This window comes from Setaria italica, chromosome IX, assembly GCF_000263155.2.
Source record: "Setaria italica strain Yugu1 chromosome IX, Setaria_italica_v2.0, whole genome shotgun sequence".
NCBI classification, from domain to species: domain Eukaryota; kingdom Viridiplantae; phylum Streptophyta; class Magnoliopsida; order Poales; family Poaceae; genus Setaria; species Setaria italica.
The window spans coordinates 51,853,379-51,880,347 of record NC_028458.1 but is presented as its reverse complement, the minus strand read 5'-3'; the positions used below and the strand labels follow the sequence as shown (position 1 = coordinate 51,880,347).

Below are 26,969 nucleotides of genomic sequence, written 5' to 3'. Positions count from 1 at the left end.
TTACGGTGGGGGTGCCCGCAATAAAACTTGACGTGGAGTGCTGACTAGTGTGATGTGTCATGTGTGCGCTGATGAGGTTCAGGAAATTATTAAAAAGAAAAAGAAAAAAAATAATGTGAGTCTCTTCTGCTCTCTCTTCGACGTGCATCTGTTGGTGCTAGGGAAGTTTTATTGGGGACAAATTTTAAAACTCTTTTCTTTTTCAAAAAGAAAACTCTTAAGGTGGGTAAAGTGAAAAGTTTGGCAGTGCAAATGCCTTTGTTTTTTTTTTTGCGTTTTTAGTTTGTACAATTCCCTCTTTTTTTCAAACCAGAGCAGACTGCATTTTCAATGCAGCTGACAGCGGTAGTACAATGTAGCACTGTAGCCATGGCAGATGTGGTCATGTGGATGTGGTGATGCTTAAGGTAGTGTTTGGGTTAGCGGGGCTTGTCGAGATTAAGGTAAAAGCGAGGACATAAAATATGGATTTATACAGGTTCGGACCGCCAGTAATACCCTATGTCCGTGTTGTATATTGCGCTCTACGCTTGGGTGTTATTTGGTGTTGAGGATTTGGTCCTCTGTTGTGGTTCTATGAGATTTTCGCCTACAAATCTAGGAATCCTTGCCCTCCTTTATATACTCCAGGGGGCAGGATTACTAGTTGGTTACAAGGAGGAGTTCTAGTAGGATTACAAGGTATGAGTCCTAGTAGGATTACAGGGGAATCCTAGTAAGAGTTCGTCTTCTTCCTTCCCTGCGGGTATTAGGGATCTATCCTCGACAAGCCCCCCCACACTTCATAGCCGAATGTAGCAGTCTTCGAGTACTTTTCAGATCCTCGCCGAGTAGTTTAGTGCTCCTCGAGTACTTTATCTGGTTGAATCTTTAAAGTTCCTCAAAGCTGTCATGAGGTTATGGTGTGCTCGAGCCCTTGATCGTCTTGATTTTGCAATCTTCATTTTTGGAATGTGATATGGAGGGCGGCAAAAGTCGCACTCTATATGTTGTAACCCCCGAGCCTTAGGTTGAATCGAAGAATCACACTGAGGGTCAATAAAATCTTGAATCTTCTGCCTTTATCTTGAAAAAAACAACTGTTGGGTGTAGCTAATCAGTCCTCGAGCCGTGGAATGATTCATTAATCAATCCGATGATCTAGCGAGCTTTAGTCTTCACGTCAATCATCTTTCGAGTAGTTTTTCGGCGTCCAGCCCCCGAGATTATGCGCCAGGTGAATCGTAGGAGCCACGCTGAGTAGTTATTTGCCACTTAGCCTCCGAGTTTGAGAGCTAGCGGAGCTACTTGAGATATTCCGAGTAGTAATTGGCGTTTTAGCCCTCGAGCTTGGAAGCTAGCTGAGCCACTGGAGATATTCCGAATAGGAATTGGCGCTTGCCCTCGAGCATGGGAGCTACCGGAGCTATTATACGTACGTTGAGCGTCCTGGAGAGTCGTCGTCGAAACTTGACCTTCAAAAAGAAATGCATACATTATGTAGCATATTTGTAGAATTTGGAACTACTGAAATTTATTTAGTGATGAATATAATGTAAATGTTGTGCGTCATGCTCTTGTTTCGGCCATATTTCTCCCAAGTAGTTAGCCTATTACGTTTAGGCTCTCAGTCCCTATTTAGCCATTACCACTGCGTATGAGATGTTTATCTCGTGTACGCATACCGCCACTACTGCTACAGAGATCTTTGTCTCACGTCCTAGCATTTAAGCATGACAGAAGATCCAAAGCTTTCATGAATTGAGGCGTGTTCTACTCGAATAGATTAACAACCGCTAAGATAAGATATTTAAAATAAGTAGTCGGCATTGCGACAAAAAGACTGCACGATTGTGCGTCAAGTAGTCGTTGAGACTTTTCTGACTTTTAGCGAGAAGAGCGCGTGTTGCCGCGCATAGGATTCGTACCTCCTTAGGATGTAGCTGCTGCGAGCCTCCAGCACTCAGTGCACCAAACTTCATGGCAGAGGCTCCTAATTCAGTGTACCAAGCCTGGGGTGGAGTTTACGAAACTCGATGCACTAAACCTGTGGTGATAGCCTCCGTAATTCGGTGTACCAAGCCCATCGCTGTCGGTCAACATGCCCCAAGAATAATTGGCAAAGTGTAGCTCTGGAGGGTAATTTCGGTTGAGAGGCGTACACAAATAAGTAGTCAGCACGTTGCCCTGTATATGGAAAACAAGCCAAAAAATTTATATAAAAAAGTTAAAAAAGTGCCTTATCTTGATTCGTGGATGATTGTCGACGAAACCATGTCGATTGTTGATGAAGCCAACTAGTCGGAGTCGATTCCGACTAGTTGTTGATCACGTGGAACCCGTCCTCGACTAGTTTTGCCTCAATCTGTGTGTGACTTGATCGACGAGCCGTGTGCAGCAGCGTGCGGTGGAAACTAACTTGGTTTTCGATTGGAACACGGAGTGCATCAATTCTGTCTCAATGTAGATTTGTCTGCACGGAACTCCGACTCGGCAACTTCTTGTCGAGTAGATTGATCTTGATGATGAGGTACTTCAAGCTCACCCGATGATCTCAACGATCACCCCTACCTAGCGCGCCAGATGTCGGTATTTTTATACCCGGCAACCTACCGAGGAGTATCCCGAGGTAGTAGATTGGTTGGTGGGGGGTCGCCAAATCTGGAACTCGAAGGTAAAAGTAAGGACACAAGACACTGATTTATACAGGTTCGGACCACCAGAGTAGCGTGATACCCTACGTCCTGTTTGGGGTGTTGTATATTGCGCCCTACGCTTGAGTGTTGTTTGGTGTTGAGGATTTGGTCGTCTATTGTGGTTCTATGAGGTCTTCGCCTACCGATCTAGGGACCCCTGCCCTCCTTTATATACTGCAGGGGCGGGATGGGATAACTAGTCGGTTACAAGGAAGAGTCATAGTAGGATTACAAGGTATGAGTCCTGATAGGATTATACAGGAGAATCCTAGTAGGAGTCTGTCTTCTTCCTTCCTTGCGGTACCGGGGATCTATTCCCGATAGCTGTAGGATTCTGTCTTGACGCCGTCCAATTCTATTCCATCTCGATCTTGATGCTTGGAGACGATCAGCGACAGGTGAATTACTCCACTCCGCACTCCATTTCGAATTCCAATTCGGTGAGAATAGATGCTAGCTCGAAATTAGCCTGTCCGGCGACCTTGCCTCGGACTCCGACGCAGTTGCACACCGAGTCATCGATTGGATGGGAGAATAGCTTTCTTGTCTTGTAGAGTAGATTGATCTTGATGAGGTCCTTCAAGCTCGCCCGATGATCTCGACGATCACCCTTACCTGGCACGTCAGTTGTCGGTGTTTAAACCCAGCAACCTACCAAGGAGGGTGCCCGAGATAGTGTTTTGGTTAGTGGGGCTCGTCGAGATTAGGAACTCGAAGGTAAAAGCGAGGATACAAGACACGGATTTATACAGGTTCGAGCCGTCAGAGTAGCGTAATACCCTACGTCCTGTTTAGGGTGTTGTATATTGCGCCCTACGCTTGAGTATTGTTTGATGTTGAGGATTTGGTCCTCTATTGTGGTTCTACAAGGTCTTCGCCTACCGATTTAGGGACCCCTGCCCTCTTTTATATATTGCAGGGGTGGGATTACTAGTCAGTTACAAGGAGGAGTTCTAGTAGGATTATAAAGTATAAGTCTTAGTAGGATTAGACAGGGGAATCCTACTAAGAGTTTGTCTTCTTTTTTCCTTGCGGGTATTAGGGATCTATTCCCGACAGCTAGGAGTTTGTCTTCCTCTTTCCTTGCAGGTATTAGGGATCTATTCCCGACAGCTAGGTTACCGTGACCACGCATACGTAGATCTGTATATAAATGTACTATTGAATCACAAATTTTGGTTCTTTGCTGAGAACGAAACAGATGGTGTGTATTGCTGCATCCTGAATAAGCACAAATGGCATGGTAGGCACGATCGATCCACCAGTTGTTTCTTTTCGGGTTTCCCATCAAGGGGACCGTGTGCAGGGACTATTCAGGCAAAATAGCCCTAGCGCTACAGACAGCAAGCATGTGATGTGCACTGCTCTCACGTATGATTTTTCAAGCATATACTCCCTGATCACTGAGTCAGATCCAAGGATTTGTCAAGCTATCATGTTCGGATTCGTGTATCTACTACGATGCCAAACTTCGTGATGTACATATAGACATACTCAGAAAAAACATCTCAGATTTTATAGAAAGCAACTGAGTTTTACTATAAACATATACTTGTCTGGAATACATAGTGTTTGATTCGTGCTAAGGTACATAATGTTTGGTTCATGCTAAGGTAACGTAAACGCAAAGGGAGTCAGATTATAGTGTATTTGGTGGTGGAATGGGTGATTACCCTCTTTGTTTGGTTGCACTTTGGTAACGTAATCGGATTACGGTGTGGGTGTTGTATCTGATTACGGTGAGGGAGGAGGGATAACAAGCTTGTATAGATATTATTTAGGTAAGGGATTCGATTACAGTGTCAATTGATTACAAACCACCGCAACCAAATATATGTAATGGGATCCGTTAACTTCAGTAATCAGATTCCGTTACATTTGCGCCAACCAAACACCACCTAAGTAACTTTCAAGATCAGGCTAGATGCCTAGATAGATCAATATAGTTTAAGTGCGCGTGAAACTTTTTTTTAGTTGAGCCCATTCAGTAATCAGCCCAAGGTCAGCTTACGACCAGAGACGGTGTTACGTAGGGGAGGAAGATCCGGCAATTGCAAGTCCGCAATGCACGTTATTGCCGTCTCCTACACGACTCGGCCGGATTGAGAGTTTCTTGTACATTTCCACTGTCCTTGTCTGGATTTTGTCGATATTGTTCAACACAGTTAAGTTGAAAATGCAACATATCCCTACGGCCTATGCCAAACATACTCTTACTAGTTTTATGGATATACTCCGTAATTTTTATATACACAGTTCGCCTCTGAACTAGCTCAGCCGTTCAGGGACTTAATAACTATCTATATTTGACTATTTGTGCCTCGTTGATCACAGAATCCGTTCGTCTTGGAACTAGCATTTGTTCAGGTCAATCTAGGACAGTCTTCATCACTGAGCAGCATCACCAGATGGCATCGTCTGAACTAGCAGCTGACCATCATCGTTTTTTTTTTGGCAGAAGCTAGCGTGTCTATTATCATCAACCAACCACCTCAGATCGGAGTACTAAATCAGCAATGCGTTTCATATATTGTATAAAGAAACATATCAGTAGGTTTCGCATCTATCTTTTGAGGATATCACTTGTCGTAATCCTTGCATGCGGTTGACCTAATTGGGCAAAGTCTGAATGTATTAATAACCTACTCGCCAGCTGCTGTTGACAGGAACCAACTCTGGGACAGTGGCCTTTACTAATTAAGCAGAGATCAGTCATTGGTGAAAATAATGAACTAATTAAGAAAATACAATTTGCAGGTCGGTAGATCGTTATTTTAACCCCACTACAGCTTAATCTAGCAAAGTTCAATTGGAATTCTGCTAGAAATAATTTAGTATAATATAGAAAACTTCAGATATCTCACTGAAACAAGTTGTTCAGGACTTGTTGCCCAGTTGGTCTCTTTTTTTAAGAAATCATGGACATTAATTTGGTCCATTTCTTTTGATGCAATGTGCTCAAACACCATATGTTAATTCGTAGGGAGCTTACATTTGATCGGTCAATCTGCCGGCATAGACCATTTTCGTGACCCTTTCAATGTCTAAACCAGCAAAAGATCATTTAGGCTTTTGCAAGTAGCAAGTGTTAATGCAGTGTCAAAGAAAAGTCCAGGTATCTTACTACAAAAAAAAAATCAGCACCTTGGTCATCCGCTGATATGGACATTTTTCTTGAGATTCGAAGTGCTCATATCATATATAATCATGGACGACGTAACCGAAGTTACTCAACTGGACTACTCGACCGGCAGGTGGGAGCGGCCCTCACATGCCTCCTACCAGAACCAGGAATATGCTGCAACTGCAAATGACAGGACATGGTTGAGTAAGCCCGTCACCTAAGCTCACACATGATGCACCGCGACAAGGAGGAGGATGAATGAATTGGGAGGGAAATATCTGGACGGCAATGAGCCAGCAAACCCGGACCCCGGGTGTCCGGATGATATGCGATTTTCCTGCAGCACTCAAGCTGCCACGGCCACATCGATCGATCTGGCAAGAAGCGAGTCCTCACGCTACTTCGATGAAAAACGGCATGGCGCCGATGCTGCTAAGAATCGAGTGGATCGCCAGAGCTCCCGAAAGAAAAGGAGGAAACGTGGTTGTCTATTTTAACTCACCACGGTTACACATTTATATATGGTGAAAACCATCTAAAGTTTTACACGGATACAATCGTGATCTCCTAGAACTTGGTTTGCTTTATAATTCGAATTACATAAGATTTATCTCTAAGCAATCAAGTCTATCTCTAAGACCACAATTGTCACGCACGTGCACGAGTTTATCTCCAACACTCTAATACACGGCGCACTATTGTTACAACCATGATTCTAACACTCCCACCGCAGATAGCGGCAAGCCGGCAACACTATCCGCTCGCCGGCTAAGTGGCTGGCGCTCTGGCGTCGTGTCCTCTTCCACGCAGCTCGCTTGCTTGGGCCACCGGAGCCGCAGATGGCAGATTCCCTCCGAGCTCGCGGAGAAGAGGAGGACAACCGAACGAAACCGATGCCGCCGATGGGTTTATCAGTGGATGCATCGTGCACGGGTCCCTGCTGAGTCAGCGATCCCCGCGATGGCGCGATCCCCACGCGACGTGACGTGCGTCAGTCGCAAGGGTACACGGCCTGTCGCTGGCGATTACGGCAGCAGGAACGGACGCCGGCGAGAGGTCAAGTACTCGAGTGCAGGAGGTACGTTGGAAGTTTGGAACCCAACAAACGCATCTATGGCTGCCGGCATGCAGCGAGCGGGACATCACCTCGCCGCGGCCTCGCTCTCCATCTTTTTGTTCGGAGGCTAAAAGGAAATTCTGAAAGGGACGTGTGACGCCGATGCCCGAGAGCCGAGACTTCAGAGCGAGAGCGAGAGCGAGAGCGAGAGGCAGCTTGGCAGCTTGCAGTGCAGACTGCGCCCTCCCTTGGATTCTGAAACGGATAGAGCAGCAGCAGCAGCACAGACCTAAGAAAACACACAGTTTTAGGAGCGTCAAAAAAGGTTTAAGGAGTGGGATGTTCATCTCTGTAACTGTAATTGTCAGTCTGGACTTCGATCAACTCAATTTTGGAGTGAAGTGTTCTCGCGGACAGCAGGGTTGCATGCCATTTCTTACCACTGGTAATGGTAGGCCTTATCCTCTTGATGTAGCAGAAACGATCCATCCATATGCGAGACAGAGACACAACTGAATGGCAGTACTCGGACGTACTGCTTCTGTACTGAATGCAACTGCAGGTTTATAAGGCCTTGTTTAGTTGGGGAATTTGGGAGGTGCCAAATTACTGTTACAGCACTGTAGCACACTGTAGCGTTTCGTTTGTATTTGTGAATTATTGTCCAAATATTGACTAATTAGGCTCAAAAGATTCGTCTCGCAAAGTACAACAAAACTGTGCAATTAGTTTTTAATTTCATCTACATTTAGTACTCCATGCATGTACCGCAAGTTTGATGTGATGGGGAATCTTCTTTTTGCATAGTGTCAAAGTTGGGAGTTGGGAGTAACTAAACAGGGCCTAATTTCGTTTTGATCGAGTAGACAGGCTCATATGATCGTGTCTTGGATGGTCCAGCCAAGAGTGAGGCCGATCACGGACTGCAACTTCACCGAGTGCTGAGTACGTCGTCTCATTTCGGCTGACGTCTTCTGATTCGATGGAATCTTTGATCGGTTTGATTGCTACTTTTTTTTTGAAAAAAAAATGATGTCTTCTGACGTCTCAACTCGATCTGCAGTAATAGTGGTTGTTGTCCAACTCGATCTCTGGTGTGGTGTCAGGATAAGAACAAGCAGTGCAGCAGTACCCTGCCTGTACGTGGGCGGGCCTGTAGGCCAGGGCAAACAAATCCCTTTCGTACCAACGCCCAACGGAAAGGAGACAAGGAAAACTCTGGTGGTGATCTGAAGTCCAAACTATGAATTGACGAATTCCCTGAATTGGCCCAAAGGATGATGAACACTTGAATCCTTTGCAGATTGATCAGTTAGTACATGTTACATTGCAACCACTGAAGATGCGCGTACGCAGGTGACCGTTAAACAAAGAACAGATTTTGAGTAGTGCTGGAGAGATGGTTGTGTATCATCTATCATGTACTGCTAGGGCCCCCAGCTGTGGCTGCGGCTGCCTTGTTGACAAGAGGCTGCAGCGCCTTCACCACGATGGTCATGTTCGGCCGGAAATCGGACTCGTACTGCACGCACAACGCCGCCACCGCCGCCATCTGAAACGCAAAAATCCTCTCAAGTTTTGGCTCACAGAATGTGATCTGGAGGAGCAATCCGTAACAGCAGAGCGTGGTCTTGTTACCTTCGCTACTGCCTTTGGAGGATAATCGTCCCCCAGCTTCGGGTCCACGCATTGCTTCACCTTGTCCTCGCTCAGCCTCGGCGTCGCCTTAATTTTGTCAGGGACATCCAGATATCGGTGAGCATATGGTTCTTGCTTGGACATGATCAAACTACTAACTGCAAGAAGATTGTGCATGACTCACCCAAGTTACTAGACTTTGCTGTCCCTTGGGCATGGTGTGGTCCACGGGCTTCCTGCCGGTGAGTAGCTCTAGGAGAACCACTCCGAAGCTATACACATCGCTCTTGTGCGTCAAGACTCCTGTCATCGCGTACCTTCGGAAAGGGATGGGAAATCACATCTCATTAGCATTGTTAAACCTTTTCAGTGACCAATCTAGTAATGTAAGTCCACAACTGTCCACTTCAGTAGCTGACAGGTTTGACTATTGAACTTGTACGGGGAAAAGCTAATTTGTTGCTGTTTCTCCAACATCATTGCAAACTACTACGGAGTAGGGGAAAAAACTTACTCGGGAGCATGGTAGCCGAAGGTGCCCAGGACGCGCGTGGAGTGCAGGCGCGCGGCGCCGTCGGGCGGCTGGCTGGTGAGGTTGAAGTCGGCGATCTTGGAGTCGTAGCCGTCGAAGAGGAGGACGTTGCTGGAGCGCACGTCGCGGTGCACGATGGACGGCTGCACTTTCTCGTGCAGGTACTCGAGGCCCCTCGCCGCGCCGTACGCGATCTTCACCCGCTCCGCCCAGCTCAGCACCGGTCCCGGCGCCGCGTCCTTGACGCCCTTCTTGCCTGCACGTACGCCAGTTTTTTTAGAGGTTTACCTTGGCGTGTTCAGATAGATTCTGGTGTTTAGACATTTGGGAAAACCGTGATGGTCAGAACATCAGCTGATGAACGCAGAATATGGTACCGTGCAGAGCGTCGTGAAGGGAGCCGTGTGAGGCGAACTGGTAGACGAGGATCCTGTGGCTGTCGTCCAGGTAGTAGCCCAACAGCTGGAGGAAGTACTCGTTCTTCAGCCTCGAGACCATCGACAGCTGCACCACAACACCAAACCGGTTTACTCGATTTTTTTCTGTTATCGAGCCCATGCACCACTGCAGTGACCTCTGACCTGAGCGGAGAAGTCCGCGAGGGAGTCGCTGGACACGCTGGGGTCGAGCTTCTTGATGGCGACGAGCTCCCCGGATATCAGCACGGCCTTGTAGATTTTGCCGTAGGAGCCTTCCCCGATCAGGGCTTTCTGCCCGAAATTGCCCGTGATGTTGTTCAGCTCGCCCATGGAAATGGCCGGCACGTCGACGGGGAGGACCTTCGGTGGGCCGCCGCTCCTCGGCGCATTGGGCCCTCTTGGCTTGCCGGGGCCTGGCATTGCAACAAGGTACCACATGAGTTTTTCAGGCACCAAGTGCTTAGGGAATTCAGGTTGAGGAGAACAAGGATACGCGGAATTGCTGATCAGTTTACTGAATTTCCCTGTGCTCATGCTAGCTATTGGCTATTGCTACTCGGCTGCTGAATTTTATGTCTGGATATGATGTTGGCAAAGCCAGCAAAAACATAACGAATGTACTGGATCATGCACCTGTCATGAACTCCTGATTGCTTCACACAGTTATAAAAAAAACAAGTACTTACAGTCTAACGTCTGTAATGCAACGGCTCGTATGAAACGTTTCACAGTGAATTTATTCAACGCGTCGAAAGGTTGGCGTTTGAATCCCTGGTGCCGATAACCACGAAAAGCAGGAACAACATTTTTTTCTACACGTTGCGAATGCATTTTTTTTTTACCATCGCAAGGCTGAATCGTACATTGCTGTTACGTTTGTGCTAACAATCCCTGAAACCTGATGAGGAAATGAGGAGCTCAGGTCACCTGCATTGTTTCGCGACGTGGGTGCTGCTGGGTGACGGCTGGCAGGTGCGGCGAACGTGTCCTCCTCCGCGCCACCGCAGCAGCAAATCATCTTGTTGGCCGGCTTCCGTTATACCACCGTGGCGAAATGGGTGGCCGATCCGGTGGATCGGATCGGCCGGGAGGGCCTTTTCTGATGAATAATTGCTGCAAAATCGGAAACTTTTGACACCCGATCGTTGCTCTGATTTCCTCGATCATCATGCAAAACGAAAAATTGATGTAGAAAAGTTTGCGAATGTTGAGGCCACATTTCACGAGACATGAACTTTGAACAAGGGAAGGAAAACAGAAGAGCGTGGCAACAAATGAAAACGATCAATGCGATGGAAGAGCAAAGGAAGAAGGAACCGGATGAAGGCGAGGCGGACGTACGATTCAAGGCAGAGGTAATGCCGCCGCTCCCCCTCGCCGATGAGGCTGAAGGACGTGTGGCGACGGGACGACCGAGGGGACGGCCGTCTCGTCGCGGGGAGGGAGGAGGGGGAGGCAAATGGCAGGGGTCGGGAGCCTAATAAGGCGGAGGAACATGCTGCATGCCGCTCCGGCACCAGCCGACCGACGCGTTTCTCGGCAGGCGCCAAGGAAAACGAAAGAAAACACGCCACGGTTCACGCCGATCAGCTTTAGACCCAAATTCGGAAGCATGAACACCGGGGTTCATTTGAACTCAGACCAGGCACGACCCTACTGAGTCCACTGTCCGCGAGCAAATCGTAGAGCGCCCCAGGGCTAGCAGCTGTGTCGTTACAGCCAGGACCGGTTCGGGGGAAAAAAAGAAAGAGCACACCAAAAAGTGCAGGAGCATGGTAGCTATATTGCCATATAGTACTGTCACCATCGACAACAAGGTAAAACATCATGACATCGGAAAAGTTTGGCGCAACAGAAGTTCAACATCCAGACAACAACGCAACATAACATTCGGTACACCACTACAACAGATGGTTTAAATGGTCCATGGAACTGACTAGCAGCAACATCACCTCAGTTCTTGATCTTCTTCTTGGCCCTCAGCTGAAAGGAGAAAAGCAACAGAAATCACATTAGATCAGACTGACTTCGCTTGAACATCTTCGCTTTCAAAATGGTAGGGCGCTGAACAAGCACAAGGCTATCCTAGATACAGGCACAACGATTTGCAATAAAGCTCACCTGGTTGCTGTGACCACACTTCTTCTTGCGGCAGTTGACAGCCCTGGGGTGCAGGCGTGCGTAGCATCTGCAGACAAATGGAACAACATCAATGAGCTAACAGGACACGATACAACAGTAACTGGGACTGGAAATTAAACACAGTGAGGAAAGTTGCAAAAAGCATCTGGTGTGCTTCACAAGTCAAAAGGTCTAAGCACAATAGATAAATTTATAGATCCAGCAAGTTATTGATCTCTCCTACCAAAATCGTGACACAGGGGTAAACTTAAACTGCAAAAGGCAAGTTATTTTATATATGTTGCTGTCATACCAAAAAAGAAAAAGGAACCAAGCACCCTCACTTGAGTGGAATAGGACAGGTAAATTGACAAGTCAGATAGAATTTATGCCTCAAAGTTTCAGTTCATAAGGTCACTTCTCGCATCTAATTAATTCATCACTCCATTCGCTTTTCTCCAAAACAAAAACTCGCTCACATAAATATCAAAACCCAACATCAAAAGTGCAGCGCACCTTAAAAACCTCACATGTCAACAGTAATAGGAGTGTACTCACAGAACACAAGAAGTAAACAACAAAATTGCATTACATGATATAAAACCCTTATACTGTGTAATGTAAGCAAACAGGGCCAAGAGTGTAACAGGTTTACCATCCTTGCACAAAAGACAGAAAACTAAACTGGCAAGTCAGAGAACTGCCTCAATACTAATGAACAAAAAGAATCAGGTCATGGTAAAATTCAGAGTAAAATTGAACAAGGAAATGATAAATGCTTAAATACATTGGAAGCCATGTCCAGAGGTCGGCTGGCAATACTCAGCAAATGCTCAAACAAGAAACATTTTGAACTAAGAGTGCACCCACAGCTCACAGGGGCAAAACCTTAGGAATTTTTGTATAATCGCTTTAAGGTTCAACTCAAGAAGGCTGTGCAAGGTTAGGTAACTCTGGTGGTGTCATGGTCTACGCATTTGATTGAGGTGTGTGCACGTTAAAATGGAAAGCACAGTATTACGAAAAAAAAATAGCACCTGAGCTAGTGCAATCGCAGATTACACATCAAGTTCCTTCTTAATGCTGAAGTTGCACTTTGTTTGCTAAATTGTTCATTTCCATTTCCTACTAGCATTAGACTTCAAAACTTTTTGCACACAAGAATCCCAACAAGCATATGCCCATGTGATTATCTATCCACATATCATGTAGAGTTTCCTATGAGTAATTCTCGTGGCTACGGTTTGGGATGACATCTAATCGAAAAATCTTGCACTGAATAGAACAAAGTTTCTATTTGGGGGGTCATAGAAATGTTAACAAGGTGAGGTGAGGGTGGGGGCGGTAGCTTACTTGCGGCAGATCATCTTGTCCTGGTTATACTTGCGAGCGAGCGCCTGCAGCGAGGGCTCAATGATTCCACCACGGAGCCTGAGCACGAGGTGGAGCGTGGACTCCTTTTGGATGTTGTAGTCCGCCAGAGTGCGGCCATCCTCCAGCTGCTTCCCGGCGAAGATCAGACGCTGCTGGTCCGGCGGGATTCCTACGAACGGAACAAACCAAAACCGCTTAGCTCTGGCTTTACTTGCTAGCCTTGCTAGAAAAACGAGCTGAGAAGCAAGAACGCGCGCGCGTACCTTCCTTGTCCTGGATCTTGGCCTTGACATTGTCGATGGTGTCGCTGCTCTCGACCTCGAGGGTGATGGTCTTACCCGTCAGCGTCTTCACGAAGATCTGCATCTTGCCGGCCCTGGATGTTCTCTCAGCTCCTGTGTTTGCTGCTGCGGCGGCTTCTCCTCCGAGAAATGGAGCGGCGGCGGCGCCGCGTGCGGTGCTTTTATACCTGGTTGCGGCGGATTCTTAGGGTTTGGTCCCAAGGAAAGCGAAGCGGGCTGGTAAAGTGAAATGGGCCGTTGAAATCGGGCAGTGTCTGAGCGTCTTGCTCGTCTGTGAGTGTGCGTCAGTGCGCGTGGTCGGGAGGTCCTCAGCCCATTGATTATCTGGCTGGCATTCCCCCCAAACAAAACAAATTGTTGGGCTGGAAGTTTTCAAAATTTCATGGAGTGCTGAGTGAGAGATTTGAACACGATCACACAATGTCACGATGCTGCATTGCTGCCTCTGCTGATCTTCTCAAACGAAATTTCGTGATGCTTGATTCATTCTCACAGCAAAAAATAAAAAGTACATAGTACAGTAAAATCATATTTCATACGGCTGGGTGCACGGAACTTGCTAAAGTCCCATCACGACTGTGTGGAGAAAATTTTGACGCAAACACACATACTCGTGCTAATCCGAGGAGCATGTCCTCGAGTTAGATCCCTTTACGACACTTTGAAACACGCAACCACTTTCAATATCAGACTGATTCCAAATCATGAAAATTAAACGGAGACTAATTCACAAGTTTAACATTAAACTACTCCGGTGACGGTGAAGTTCTAACGAAAGTCTTTTGGCAGGTTCATGAAGTCTGCGACAAAAGCAGAAGCATCAACGTCGCCAGCGCATATTCATACGCACTTTTGCAATATCTTACGCGATTAGTTGTGCCATGTGCGCAACAATTTACCGCACTCTGCAGGACCATTTCCCCATCGCCTCTGCAAAACAGTAAAAACAGAGACCCTTTCTGAGGAGCCAGCACGCGTCGCTGGAGTGAGTCCGCGCACTGTTTGATCATTGCATGAAAGAGCACGCGCCGGGAACATGTCAAGACCTCGCTTGCAGTGCTAGGCTGCTAGCTATAAGTAGAAGAGCCATCGCCATGGCCATGCCACCCTCAACAAGTTCACAGCAAAAGCAAGTGAGCACCGGGTGAACAACTAGCCATAAACTCTGTTGTACACGCGACGAAGAAGCTCAGAACAGGATCTCAAGAGATAAGAGGTTTGGAAGAGCCTTTCGGCAAAAGATGGCGCGTCCGGCGATGCTGCCAGCGGCAGCCGTAGCCCTGTGCGCGGCGGTGCTGGCCCTAGCGGCGCTCGACGGCGGCGTGCGGGCGCAGCAGCTGAGCCCGGGGTACTACGACGACTCGTGCCCGCACGTATACGACACGGTGCGGCGCGTGATCCAGGAGGCGCGCACCGGCGACCCGCGCATCCTCGCCAGCCTCCTCCGCCTCCACTTTCACGACTGCTTCGCCAGCGTACGTGCACGCTTCGCGCAGCGCAACCCCGGCGCCTGCCGCTGCCGCTTCATGTCATGCAATCCGGGTCTAATCTGAGTGCTCGATTACTGGTCGTGTGCAGGGCTGTGACGGGTCGCTGCTGCTCGACGAGACCCTGACGATGCGCAGCGAGAAGGCAGCCGACCCGAACAACGGCTCGGTGCGGGGGTTTCCCGTGGTGAACGACATCAAGGCCGCCCTGGAGGACGCTTGCCCCGGCGTCGTCTCCTGCGCCGACATCCTCGCCCTCGCCGCCGAGGTCTCCGTTGAGCTGGTCAGTTCCCTGATGACATGACGTAAACGATGCCCGCGTAAAAGTTACTGGCGGGGGTTACAGAGCGCAACTGCTGTTAGGAATTTCTAACGCATGCAATTTTCTGATCGGACGAGCAGGCAGGAGGTCCGTACTGGAGGGTGATGCTGGGCCGGAGGGACAGCAAGGCAGCCGACTTCGACGGCGCCCAAAACCTCCCGGACCCCAAGGAATCGTTGAAAGACCTTAAGAAGAAGTTCGCCGACGTCGGCCTCGACGACACCGATTTCGTCGCGCTCCAAGGTATTTTTAGCACAGGGGAACACGATAGCATATGCGCCGTCGTAACAGCAACCTCGCCGCGCGCGGCACGTAGCCGTGGCGTGCTGAACTCAGAAAATGACGTGCCCTCGTTGCACCTCGCAGGAGCGCACACGATCGGGCGCGCGCAGTGCCAGTCCATCCAGGACAGGCTCTACAACTTCAGCAGCACGGAGCAGCCGGACCCAACGCTGGACCATGGGTACCTCGCCGCGCTCCGGCAACGCTGCCCGGCGGCGGCGCCGGGCGACGACGGCACGGCGCTGAACGACCTCGACCCGGCCACGCCGGACACGTTCGACAACAGCTACTACGCCAACATCCAGTGCAACCGCGGCCTACTCAGGTCCGACCAGGCGATGCTCTCCGCGCCGGAGGAGGGCGCGGAATCCACCGCGCCCATCGTCGGGCGCTTCGCCCACAGCCAGGCCGAGTTCTTCCAGAGCTTCGCGACGGCCATGATCAAGATGGGGAACATTGCGCCGCTGACAGGGAGCATGGGGGAGGTCAGGAGGGACTGCAGGGTGGTGAACTGAAGTGGATGTTGTTCTGGAGTACGGGTTGTTCATTGCCGTGAAAAGAAAGCGTGTTGATTCCATCAATTTGTTCTTAATATTTGTTCAACATGTAAATCTATTAATTACTGAAGTTGAGTATATGCAATCATTTAATTTTTTACATCTCAAATAAAGAAAAAGAATCAATTTGTAGGGACAATGCCTCATCGTAAGGTAGCGGAGGAAATTGATAGTCAACGAACTTGCACAACTGGTATTTTACTCACAAACTGAACGTAGAACACCCAATTGATGAACAAGCACCAAATTGGTTTTGCAAATGAAACATTCTCACATGCAAACAAATTCAACATCAAACTTATCCCTAGCTAGCTAAGCTGCGCACAAAACTTCATCTCCCGTTCCTCAACTCAGTTAGATGTGTGTGTGCGTGCGCACGAGTGTGTGTGAGAGAGAGATTCAGGAAAAAAAAATGAAGAGGCAGATAAAGATAGAAGATGGTGCTCCCTAAAAGCAAGTAAACAACCAACCATCGACGAGCTCTTGCTCGCCGCGCGCTACCGTCACCACACGTACACCAGCCCCTTCCGGCCTGTACCCCTCCCACGAGAACACTTCAGGTGCTCTAGCGCTACTCCACAGATCCTCATCACGGCTGGTCCCAAACCGACTTTCACCGCCGGTTTGGGAACCGTTGCCTGACAAGCGGTGGCGATAGGGATACTGCATCACCACCGGTTAAGGAACCGGTGGTGATGACTCCCCCAACACCGCCGATTTGTATCTCAAACCGGCGGTGATGATGGTACACATCACCACCGGTTTGTATGTCCAGCCGGCGGTGATGATGCATTCATCATAGCTGGTTGGCAACACAGGCCAGCGGTGATAAGTGCATTTCACCGCCGGTTTGAACCGGTTGTGATGAGTATTTCTAGAGAAAAAAATTCGTAAATTTAAATAAATTCACCATAGCAATGTATGTATGTATGTATGTATGTATGTATGTATGTATGTATGTATAACCACAAAAATCAATAGAATGCAGAAATCCATACACAAGTTTACAATGAAACTATTAGAAATCCACATAAACACATAGTATTACAAGTCTAGTCCATAGGTCCAATCAGTTCACAAACAACAAGATTTGTTACATCAAGGCATTCAGGCTACACATCACTTAGCATCTGCTCTATAGCATCTAACCCTTCATCTGATGCTAATGTCTCACGCATGCTTTCTGGCATGAGCAGCTCATCAGAAGTTTTTGGCACTGGCAGCTCATAAGAAGTTTCACCACTGTTTCCATGCACGGTTGCAGCCCGAGCAAGTTCAGACACGGTCATTGGCTCAGATTCATTATCGCCGCCCTCACCATGCTTATTCCTTACCCGATAGTTTCCTATGAAACCCCTGCACAACAAATGATAGAGAATCTGCTCAACATTGGTCCACTCCTTCTAATTTTTGCAATCAACGCATGGGTAGGATACATACTCATCATTCTGAGGATTGTTTGTGATGTACGCCTTGGCGGCCTTCACAAAAGAATCAAAACCATTGATGAAAGAAACCTCTCTCTCCTCTGCACCGTACATCCATCCTCGATCCATCTATGAACAACGATATTTATCAGTTTGGCAACAGTGAGTACAAAATAAGCTTCATACACACCTGAAAATCACTTGAGTTTGTGTGCTAACTTCACAGTTATGTGGCATCCATGAAGAAATTCCTCAAAATGGCCTAGCGATAAGAAAGAGCCTCTCCATCACATTCTTTCCAATTTTGGAACAATCTAATCAGAAAAAGCATACAAACTACCAATTACAAAATAATTTTCAAACACACCTTGAATCCCGTGAGTTTTTCCGCTAACTTCACACTTTTGTGGCATCCATGAAGAAATTTCTCAAAAATGACCTAGAGACAAGAAATGTCGTCTCCGTCACATTTTTCATAATTTTGCAAAAATCTAACTAGGCAAAGCATATAAGGTAACAAATTCAAAAGAGACTACATTCACTAAACTTAAATCATGTGAGGTTTTGTGAGATTCCATCAAAAAATTGCTCAAAATTAGCCTAGAGTCAAGAAAGAGCCTCTCCGTCACCTTTTCTCATTTTTGCAACAATCGAACTAAGAATACATGGAGTGATGAGCAAGATACTAACATTCAAGCAAGGTGGTGATGAGCAACCTTCAAATTTTGGCTCACTCCATTGAAATTCTACCACAAATGAGCTCTAAAATGAAGCAAGAGAGCTCTCCATCAAATTCATGCCAAATTTCAAAAACTAGTCAAAGAAAGAAACTAAGAATTTAAAGAAATGCTAGTTACCAACCTCAAAATAAGATGTTAACATGTATCCTTCAAAAAATAGGAGTTTTCTTGAGCAATTGGAAGAAAAATAGCCGCAACAATGGAGGAGGGAGAGGAGGCCGTCGGGTGGAAGGAGGAGGAAGGGGTTTTGTACTGTAGCCAGCTATCACCGACGACCCTTGTTACGAGCTAGCGGTGATAATTCACTTCACACCGGCCCGTTTAAAAAACCGACAGTGATACCTTCACCACAGGTTCTAACTACAAGCTGGCGGTAAAGGGGAGCATCACCGCCAGTTCTTTGCTCTGACAAACGCACTACCGTGCATAGCCGTTTGAGCCGGCAATGATGCTCCATCACTGCCGGCCCACCCAAAACCAGTGGTGATGTGCCGGCACGTTACGAGCATATGGGCTTGACGATAGCTAAAAGAAAGGCACGTCGCAATATAGTGGGGACCGACCAAGATTCTCGCAAATACTCCGTAGTTGTTATTGGCTCCAATTCACTACGCGAACCCCGCTACGATCCTTAAAAATTAAACGGAGACTAAGAGGGTGTTTGGATACGGGATGTTAAATTTTAGTAGGATCGCATTGAATGTTCGATGCTAATTAGAAGGACTAAACATGAGATAATTACAAAACTAATTGCATTGCAGAACCCTTGGGTTAATTTGCGAGATGAATCTATTAAGGCTAATTAATCCATCATTAGCAAATGGTTACTGTAGCACCCATTGTCAAATCATAAACTAATTAGGCTTAATAGATTCGTCTCGTGAATTAGACTCCATCTGTGCAATTAGTTTTGTAATTAGACTATGTTTAATACTCCTAATTGGTATCCAAACATTCGATGTGACAGGTGCTAAAGTTTAGTAGGAGGAGCCAGGCTCTAATTCATATGAGTGCAACAACAAACTACTCCGATCCACTGACGGTGAAGTTCTTACTAGTCCTTCGCATGTGCTTTGGAGTCAGCGGCAAAACACTAGAGCATCAACATCGCCAAAGCATATTAACCACACTATCTGCAAGTCTGCATAGGACCATTTCCTAGTCTCCTCTGCAAACAGAGAGAGACCCCGTCTAGAGTTCTAGCAGATTAGGATGGGACACGCCGACACGGGAGTCACCCGTCACCACAATACCTTTCTACAATTCTACCACTCATCAGTACGCGTTGCATGAGTAAATCCAAGCACAACCAGGCCCGGGGGGCGGGGGAACATGCCACCAGAACCTCTCGCCAGAACTGGCTATAAGTAGAGCCATCGGCAATGCCTACTCCGCAACACACAAGTGCGCAGCAAAAGCAAGTGAGCATACTGGGCGACCGAACCCAAGACTCCAAGAGGCAGGTTTCCAAGCGTGTCTTCCGGCGATGGCGCGTCCTCCGATGCCTCCGGTAGCCGCCGTAACCCTGTGCGAGGTGCTCACCCTCGCGGCGGCGCTCGGCGGCGGCGTGCGGGCGCAGCAGCTGAGCACGGGGTACTACGACGGCTCGTGCCCGCAGGTCCACGACACGGTGCGGCTCATCATCCAGCAGGAGCTCGCCGCCGTCCCGGGCGTCCTCGCCGGCCTCCTACGCCTCCACTTCCACGACTGCTTCGTCAATGTACGTGCACGCTTGCGCTTCATGTCCCTTTGCATGCATTGGCACCGTGCCACCGTGGCACCTGCCTCTAGCTGCGTGCCGCTGTCGGATCTGTTCCAATCTGAGTCCTGAACATTGATCATGTGCTGCAGGGCTGTGAAGGGTCGCTGCTGCTCGACGGGACCGCGAAGCTCAGCGAGAAGGAAGCCAACCCGAACAAGGGCACGGAGCGGCTGTATCCCGTGGTCGACAACATCAAGGCCGCCCCGGAGGACGCTTGCCCCGGCGTCGTCTCCTGCGCTGACATCCTCGCCCTCGCCGCCAAGGCCTCCGTCGAGCTGGTCAGTGCCCTGACACGACGACGTAGACGGTGCACAAGTTAATTTGCTGTTTCAAAGTTCAAACTACCAAGGGTGTGTTTGGCAACTAATGAGAAGGGGTATGGGAATTAGTGGTGGGAGTTGGAGAAGGGAATTCACTCGGGAATATGAGTTTTAGTCACATTCCCTTATTTGTTTTTTGAGGGAATTAAGAGTGGGAATTTGAGTGAGATTAGATATCCCTTGTTTGGTGTGAGGGTTTAAAGGTGGGAAATTATATCATAAGTTATAATAAACGGTGTAGATGCGCAATCTTGGGGGAGCACATACGTATACGATCGGCCGTGCCCACTACCAATCCATCCAGGATAGGCTCTACAACTTGAAGGCAACGGGGCAGCCGGACCCGACGCTGGACCAGGCGCACCTCGCCGAGCTCCGGGAGCACTGCCCATCGGCGACGAGCGACAGCACGTGCCTGATTGAACTCGATCCGGACACCCCGGACACGTTCGACAACCGCTACTACGTCAACCTCCTGGGCAAACGCGGCCTGCTCAGGTCCGACCATGCGATGTTCTCCGCGCTGGAGGAGGGCGCGGAATCCACGGGGCCCATCGTCGGGCAGTTCGCCAGCAGCCAGGCCGACTTTTTTCAAAGCTTCGCGACGGCCATGGTCAGGATGGGGAACATTGCGCCGCTGACAAGGAGCATGGGGGAGGTCAGGAGGAACTGCAGGGTGGTGAACTGAACTGAAGCTGATGCTTGTTCTGAGTAGTGAGTATGAGTTGATCGTTGCCGTGAAAAGAGAGCATGTTGATTCCGTCGTTTTGTTCTCGAATATTTACGGCCTGTTCAGCGCTGCAGCTGTGCAACCAGCACTACCGAACAGGCCGTTACTCAACATGTGTATGTCTATTACTAATAGACTATTGGTGACTGGAGTCGAGTATATAAAAATAAACAACTATTTAATTCTTTACATCTCAAACAAAGAAAAGAATTAATTTGTAGGTATAGTGCATCATCATAAGTCATAGCGGGGGAAATCATAAAGTACTCCTTCCGTTCCAAATTGTAGGTTGTTTTGATTGTTTTGACTATTCTAGGTTCATAGATATTATTATGCAACTAGATCTACATTATATCTAGATACATACTAATATCTATAAACTAAAAAAAATCTAAAATGATCTACGACTTGAAACGGAGGGAGTACATGTCAACGAACTTGTTTCCCCCCTGATTAATGGCATATATGCCACCTAGAATGGTAGGATCACTTAGTCACTCTTGCCATGTAAGTAGAGCCTCGCCAAAGCTTATTAGCAAGGTATAAGACGTGTCCTAGAAGTCCCAGAAATGTTCACTTGTAAGAGCGGCCCGGCGGCTTGGTCTATCTCTACTTCTCAATTCATTTTGCGGTTTGGAATCAGTTTAATATGATGAGAAGCATTAGAGATTTCAGTTCATTAATTAGATAATTTGGTAATAAAAAGATACAAAACGAAATCTCCTAAACATACAATGCTGGTCAATGCTTAAGGAAGTATCAGCTCACAACAAACAGCTATGTGCCTATGCTTTCAGCTTATTCTGTTAAATAGATGCGGTCAAACGTCATTTCTACAAAAGAAGTGCAAGGCGCTGCTTGTATCTTTCAATCCGGCGAAGCCTTTCCTTCTGCAACCTGTCGAAGAAGCATTTGCCATTAAGGAGTGAAACAGCTGACTGTACAATCAGAATCACTACCTTGTGTTCATGTTTCTTGATATGCTTTTTTGTTTACAAAATCTGCATTTCTACCAAGACAAGAAGCTATCGAGGTTGAATATAGAAAAGCATTTACTGATCTAAATTATAACAGCTCTTCAGAGGCATTGACATGTTTCTGCATAACATTATTATGATAATCAATTGACACTAGTATAAAGATAGAGGCAACCAAATAGGGAAAAAAAAAACATACCCAGCACGTATCCTTTTTGCACGTTTTACATGCTGCTTCAATAAGTCACTTGTGTTATATTCACCATCAGCATTCTGCAAGATGAAAAATCAAATTAATGGGTATCTGGGTATGAAATTAGAATGATATGAAAACATTTGTGCTACTTGTGAATTGTGATAGAAAAATACGAAAATTGGAAAAGTATTCAATAGACCACAAAATGGTAGATGGCACATAATCACAGTAAAGTAACTCTACTTGAACAAGAATTTCATTACAGAAGAAGAAATACTAAACCCTAAACAATCAAAGAATGAAAGAGATTTGGCTACAAAATTATTTTGGTAAAGTGGTAGAACACATACACATGAGACCAATCTTGTCAACATGTTGCCTCTGGTATCCTATAGCCAGATGCCACATGATTTTAAATTGTATGTGATTTAACTCTTCCCAGCAATAAATAAAAAGTACTGATTTCAAAAAAGAAAAATAATTCCTAAGCAAAAGTATGTGCAAACAAGAGTGGCCTATATTGGGTATAGAACTTGGGAAGTGCTTCTGTAAACGGAAAAATGGAAGGGTAGGAGGGGGAAGAACCGTGTAAAATTTAAAAGGTCTAAAGGGCAGGAGCCAGCAAAAAAATGAAATTTGCAAGTCAATATCAGAATGCTAATTATAAAAAGGCCAGACAAATTTGAAATACAGACAAGTAGAATCTGAAGTTGCTAGAATATATCCAAGTTGTATGCGTCATAGTGCGCTTTACCAGCAAGAAATTACCTTAGTTAAAACAAAATAGCTAAGCAGCAAAGTAGATTTTACGAAAGGACAAAGGTACCTTCTGTGGCTCTTCATCTGAACCTACATCTGCAGCATCATTATTTTCCTTATCTGATATCCTAGAATCTACAACTGAAGCAGGCAAAGGTCTTGGAAGAATTGGTTCACCATTTCCAAAGCTTGGCTGAAAAGAACAATGAGTCAGAGCATGTGGATAATATGGCACACATATAAAAAAAATCTAGCATATGGGCTGCAGATGCATTCGAACATTGAGAAAAAGAAGTGCAGGGAGGTGTCTGGAGTATGAAACAAATTATAATACAAAAATAAGAAAAGGGTAATACAATCGATCCACACAAAAGACAGTATTCAGGTGTAGACTGGAAGTTTCTTAAATTAAAGTCCTCCAAAAGAAACAGGGCAATTGTCCCGTTAAAAAAAATCCAATTGTATACTGGAAAGTGGAAACTGCATTTACAGGTAAAGACAAATATAACTCCCACTGGTTATCGCAGAGTACAATTGTGTTTTGCCTTCATGGCTAGACAGTCCCCGATTAGCGCCTAGTACTGTCTTAAACATTTGCTTGCAACCAAATCACATTATCTGACGAATACATGCAAGTAAAATTTGTCAAGGAAAAAGATCAACGTTTAACTTTGAAAATAATATAACAGACTTCAATTTATTCTGACCCATACTGATCAAATGTTCTACCCAGGAGCCTTTTTTATTTCTCATAAATCATATAAATATTTATCTGAAAACACTCATAATTTCAACCAAAGTAACATAGTTATCCAACTCCATATAACAACAGTTCAGACAAGTTAGATTGAGCTGATTTAGAGAAATTACGTATTAAAAGAACCACACCCTATCTCAGAGCAATTTAATAAGCAACCAACCACTGGGTTCATCTGAAAGAAGAAAAGTGGGCTAACCTGACTTTCATGTGGAACACCATTGCGCACCCAGGATCTACAAAGAGCGTACAAGGATCCTGACTCACTGTCCAGCAAGTTAACCTTTAGAGAAGCCAATAAAGAGCCAAAAAATGTCAGTTCATATGTGTGCAACCCACCTTGTTTAACAAGATAACAAATAAAGCATCGAAAAACTTGTGTTCAGCAGTAGAAGCTATCAATCTGGGTCTCATCATTTAAGTATCAGTATGATCGTAACTATTTGGGAGAGCAGGAAGATGGAACAGAAACAGGTTGTTTGGTTTCAATAGAAAAATGAAATTGACATGAGCTAATAACATCGTTGTATCTTTACTCCCTAAAAGAAACAGTGTCATAGCTTCTCCATCTCTGTATCAAAATATTAAACTCTGTTGGGATTATAGTACCTTATGAAATGGAAAACCCCTAATCAGTATAACTACAAAACTTATACCAGCGTGTCATCATAGAACCCAGGATATATTGATGAGTGCAATATTTATTGAACAAATTCAAACCATACGAAAAGTGAAATCATTCAATCTTCTAAGCCATTTACTGGTGGTACCACTACTGGCTAAGTCAGGGGCGGAGCTACAGGGTATGCTGCATATGCTGCAGCATACCTTGTTTTTCCACCAAGGTAATTACTATACATACATATTTTATATAAAGAAAAAAGAAAATGGAAGCGAGAGAGCAGGTTGCAGGACAGCAGAGGAGGCCGACTCGTGCAGACTTGCGATTCCACCGTCAGGCCCACGCGGCCCACACGGATTGCGACCTCCTCACGCAACGGACTCCAGGTCTCCAGCACACGGCAGTTCGGCTTTGTCTCTTCGTGCGGCTTGCGGCGCGGCGTACAGCGTGCCCTACCCGGAATCTGCAGACCGCCGACTGCTGAGACGGAGAGACGAGACGGAGACGCCATCACACGACGGCAATACTACTTAGTCGATTGCCAGCCGGAAGCAGGCAGCAGCGAGCCAGCGGCCAGTCCAGGCATCCAGCAGCAGGGCGCAGGCCAATAATCGTTCAAGATCTCGAGAAACACTGGCATCTGGTGAATTATTTGTTCTACGTTCTTTGGCTTTTATAAAAACATCTTTATTCGTGTATGATTTAATTACTAATTGCTTAGCCCTAAATTATAGATTCATCTAGCACGCAACAAGGTGGAGGATTTTACCCTACAGAAAAGTCGATCTAGATTGATCTTTTGTTCTGGACTCGTATCATGTGAGTGATCCATAATCACTTGTGTCAGTTCAATCGTGTACAAGCACAATTTATTTAATTGTTTGGTGTTGTGTTCTTTGTAATATTTAAACAGTTATGAAGAGAGACGGGAACATTGCATCTCTTTTTCAGAAGCATGAAGCAAAGAGGAAGGCAGCAGCAGCTGCTGCTACTTCTAATCGTTCTTCTGATCCGGTTGTACCTGTGGTGGAAGAGCAAACTCGTGAGAGAGTAGTTGAGGAAATTGAAACTCATATCCTAGCGCCACCACCACCGCCCCCACCGCAGCCGTCTTCTGTGCCACCAGTTTATGACATCAATCGCCTTCCACAAGATCCAGGTGAAAGACGTCCCATTCTTAGTTATCCTACTAATGATCAAGATGCAATTCGAAGAGCATATATTACTAAAGGTCCATTCAAGCCTTTTGCACATGATTTTTCGAAAACAAAGATTTCAGGAATAAATCGTCAATTCAATTATTGTTGGATGTACAATCATGAATGGATTGAATATAGTATTAAAAAGGATGTTGTATTTTGCTTTATATGCTACTTGTTCAAGAAGGGCAGAGGGTCAGAGGCATTTACTGTTGATGGCTGGAATAATTGGAATATAGGAGAGAAGGCACTTCTCAAACATTTGGGTTCCAAGTCACATATCGCAGCTCAAGAGAGATATATTGGCTTTACAAATCCCAAGGTAGCAATTGATTATAATATTCAGAAGTGGAGTGATGAGGATCTTCGACTTTATAAGAAAAGGTTGACTTATTCACTTAGGTGTATCAAGTTTCTTTTGCATCAAGGGTTGGCGTTTCGTGGACATGATGAAAGTAAAGAATCTAGCAACAGAGGGAACTTCATTGAACTTTTGAAATTTCTTGCCGGAAATAGTGAAGAAGTGAATAAGTATGTTTTGGAGAATGCTCCAGGTAACTGTACCTTAACTAGCCCAGACATACAAAAGCAAATTATTCACTGTTGTGCCCTAGAAACTAGAAAGAAAATAATTGAAGAACTTGGTGATGAGCCTTATGCAATTTTAGCTGATGAGTCTAGTGATATATCACATAAAGAACAACTAGCTCTTTGCTTGCGTTATGTTGATAAATTGGGAAGGCCATGTGAGCATTTTATTGGAGTTGTTCATGTAGATGATACTACCTCTTTATCACTGAAGAATGCAATTGAAGCTTTACTTTTAAGTCATGGCTTGAGTTTGACTCAAATCCGTGGTCAAGGATATGATGGGGCTAGCAACATGAAAGGAGATATTAAAGGGTTGAAAACATTGATCATGCAAGAATCACCTTCTGCTTATTATATTCATTGTTTTGCTCATCAACTCCAATTGGTTCTTGTTGCTGTTGCTAAAGGAAATACTGATTGTAGCTTCTTTTTTGATCAAGTATCTATCTTGTTGAATATTGTTGGAGTTTCTTGTAAGCGCCATGACATGCTTAGAAATGCAAGGCTTGAGAATGTCAAGAAAGCACTTGACTGTGGTGAAATTGAATCTGGAACTGGATTACATCAAGAGATGGGTTTGCCTAGACCTGGAGATACTCGATGGGGATCTCATTACAAAACCATATGCAGCATCATTACTATGTATGAATCAATCCACGATGTACTGGTTGATCTTGGGGATGATTCGACATATAAGGATGATTGGACCAAAATACATTTTGTGACGGGAGCATTTGAGACCTTTGAGTTTGTTTTCTTTGCACACTTAATGTATATTATTCTTGGATACACAAATAAGTTATCTGAGTGTTTGCAAAGAAGGGAGCAAGACATTCTTAATGCAGTATCACTTGTTAATGTGCCAAAGAAAAGAATGCAAGAATTGAGGTCAAATGGCTGGGATAATTTTCTTGAGAGGGTCACCTCGTTTTGTGATAAACATGGTGTTGATGTTCCTGCTATGGATGGTGATTATGTTCCTTATGGAAAATCAGCAAG

The 26,969-nt window shown here is 45.9% G+C and overlaps 5 protein-coding genes across 6 annotated transcripts in view; 2 read left to right on the top strand and 3 right to left on the bottom strand.

Annotated features, from left to right (window-relative positions):
• Positions 1 to 8,097: 8,097 nt before the first annotated feature.
• LOC101764873 (probable protein kinase At2g41970) lies at positions 8,098 to 10,552 on the bottom strand. The gene is made up of 7 exons (XM_004985033.2): positions 10,373 to 10,552; positions 9,608 to 9,858; positions 9,404 to 9,530; positions 9,009 to 9,282; positions 8,679 to 8,811; positions 8,495 to 8,581; positions 8,098 to 8,408 (listed from the first exon to the last, which is right to left on the bottom strand). The coding sequence occupies exons 1-7, from the start codon at positions 10,461 to 10,463 to the stop codon at positions 8,274 to 8,276; spliced, it is 1,098 nt and encodes a 365-aa protein (XP_004985090.1). The 5' UTR covers positions 10,464 to 10,552; the 3' UTR covers positions 8,098 to 8,273.
• A 656-nt stretch (positions 10,553 to 11,208) lies between these two features.
• Positions 11,209 to 13,391, bottom strand: LOC101764465 (ubiquitin-60S ribosomal protein L40-2). Its single transcript, XM_004985032.4, has 4 exons — positions 13,204 to 13,391; positions 12,920 to 13,109; positions 11,567 to 11,633; positions 11,209 to 11,428 (listed from the first exon to the last, which is right to left on the bottom strand). The coding sequence occupies exons 1-4, from the start codon at positions 13,304 to 13,306 to the stop codon at positions 11,399 to 11,401; spliced, it is 390 nt and encodes a 129-aa protein (XP_004985089.1). The 5' UTR covers positions 13,307 to 13,391; the 3' UTR covers positions 11,209 to 11,398.
• A 975-nt stretch (positions 13,392 to 14,366) lies between these two features.
• On the top strand, positions 14,367 to 15,914 carry LOC101764064 (peroxidase 15). Its single transcript, XM_022823373.1, has 4 exons — positions 14,367 to 14,627; positions 14,998 to 15,012; positions 15,132 to 15,294; positions 15,418 to 15,914. The coding sequence occupies exons 1-4, from the start codon at positions 14,484 to 14,486 to the stop codon at positions 15,846 to 15,848; spliced, it is 753 nt and encodes a 250-aa protein (XP_022679108.1). The 5' UTR covers positions 14,367 to 14,483; the 3' UTR covers positions 15,849 to 15,914.
• A 3,629-nt stretch (positions 15,915 to 19,543) lies between these two features.
• Positions 19,544 to 20,827, top strand: LOC101775003 (peroxidase 15). Its single transcript, XM_004987035.1, has 3 exons — positions 19,544 to 19,777; positions 19,909 to 20,097; positions 20,381 to 20,827. Exons 1-3 carry the CDS (start codon positions 19,544 to 19,546, stop codon positions 20,825 to 20,827), a joined length of 870 nt encoding a protein of 289 aa, XP_004987092.1.
• A 692-nt stretch (positions 20,828 to 21,519) lies between these two features.
• Positions 21,520 to 26,969, bottom strand: part of LOC101774611 (formin-like protein 6) — an 18,867-nt gene continuing 13,417 nt past the window's right edge. For both annotated transcript variants that reach the window (XM_004987034.2, XM_022823372.1), the window contains exons 4-7: positions 23,758 to 23,841; positions 22,869 to 22,994; positions 22,046 to 22,119; positions 21,520 to 21,766 (exon numbers count right to left, since the gene is read on the bottom strand). In XM_004987034.2, coding sequence (XP_004987091.1) covers positions 21,703 to 21,766; positions 22,046 to 22,119; positions 22,869 to 22,994; positions 23,758 to 23,841 — 348 coding nt within the window. In that variant the 3' untranslated portion in view covers positions 21,520 to 21,702. The remainder of the gene's footprint in view (positions 21,767 to 22,045; positions 22,120 to 22,868; positions 22,995 to 23,757; positions 23,842 to 26,969) is intronic.

Excerpts from the sequence above, each read along its gene's own strand:
- LOC101775003 (XM_004987035.1), top strand. The coding sequence starts at position 19,544 with ATGGCGCGTCCTCCGATGCCTCCGGTAGCCGCCGTAACCCTGTGCGAG. Across the intron at positions 19,778-19,908 it reads TCCACGACTGCTTCGTCAAT|GGCTGTGAAGGGTCGCTGCT; the intron begins GTACGTGCACGC and ends CATGTGCTGCAG. Across the intron at positions 20,098-20,380 it reads CCAAGGCCTCCGTCGAGCTG|ATGCGCAATCTTGGGGGAGC; the intron begins GTCAGTGCCCTG and ends TAAACGGTGTAG.
- LOC101764465 (XM_004985032.4), bottom strand. The coding sequence starts at position 13,306 with ATGCAGATCTTCGTGAAGACGCTGACGGGTAAGACCATCACCCTCGAG. Across the intron at positions 11,634-12,919 it reads GACAAGATGATCTGCCGCAA|ATGCTACGCACGCCTGCACC; the intron begins GTAAGCTACCGC and ends ATTTGTCTGCAG. Across the intron at positions 11,429-11,566 it reads AGTGTGGTCACAGCAACCAG|CTGAGGGCCAAGAAGAAGAT; the intron begins GTGAGCTTTATT and ends TTCTCCTTTCAG.
- LOC101764873 (XM_004985033.2), bottom strand. The coding sequence starts at position 10,463 with ATGATTTGCTGCTGCGGTGGCGCGGAGGAGGACACGTTCGCCGCACCT. Across the intron at positions 8,582-8,678 it reads AGCAAAGTCTAGTAACTTGG|GCGACGCCGAGGCTGAGCGA; the intron begins GTGAGTCATGCA and ends GACAAAATTAAG. Across the intron at positions 8,409-8,494 it reads CTCCAAAGGCAGTAGCGAAG|ATGGCGGCGGTGGCGGCGTT; the intron begins GTAACAAGACCA and ends TTTGCGTTTCAG.
- LOC101764064 (XM_022823373.1), top strand. The coding sequence starts at position 14,484 with ATGGCGCGTCCGGCGATGCTGCCAGCGGCAGCCGTAGCCCTGTGCGCG. Across the intron at positions 15,295-15,417 it reads CGATTTCGTCGCGCTCCAAG|GAGCGCACACGATCGGGCGC; the intron begins GTATTTTTAGCA and ends TGCACCTCGCAG.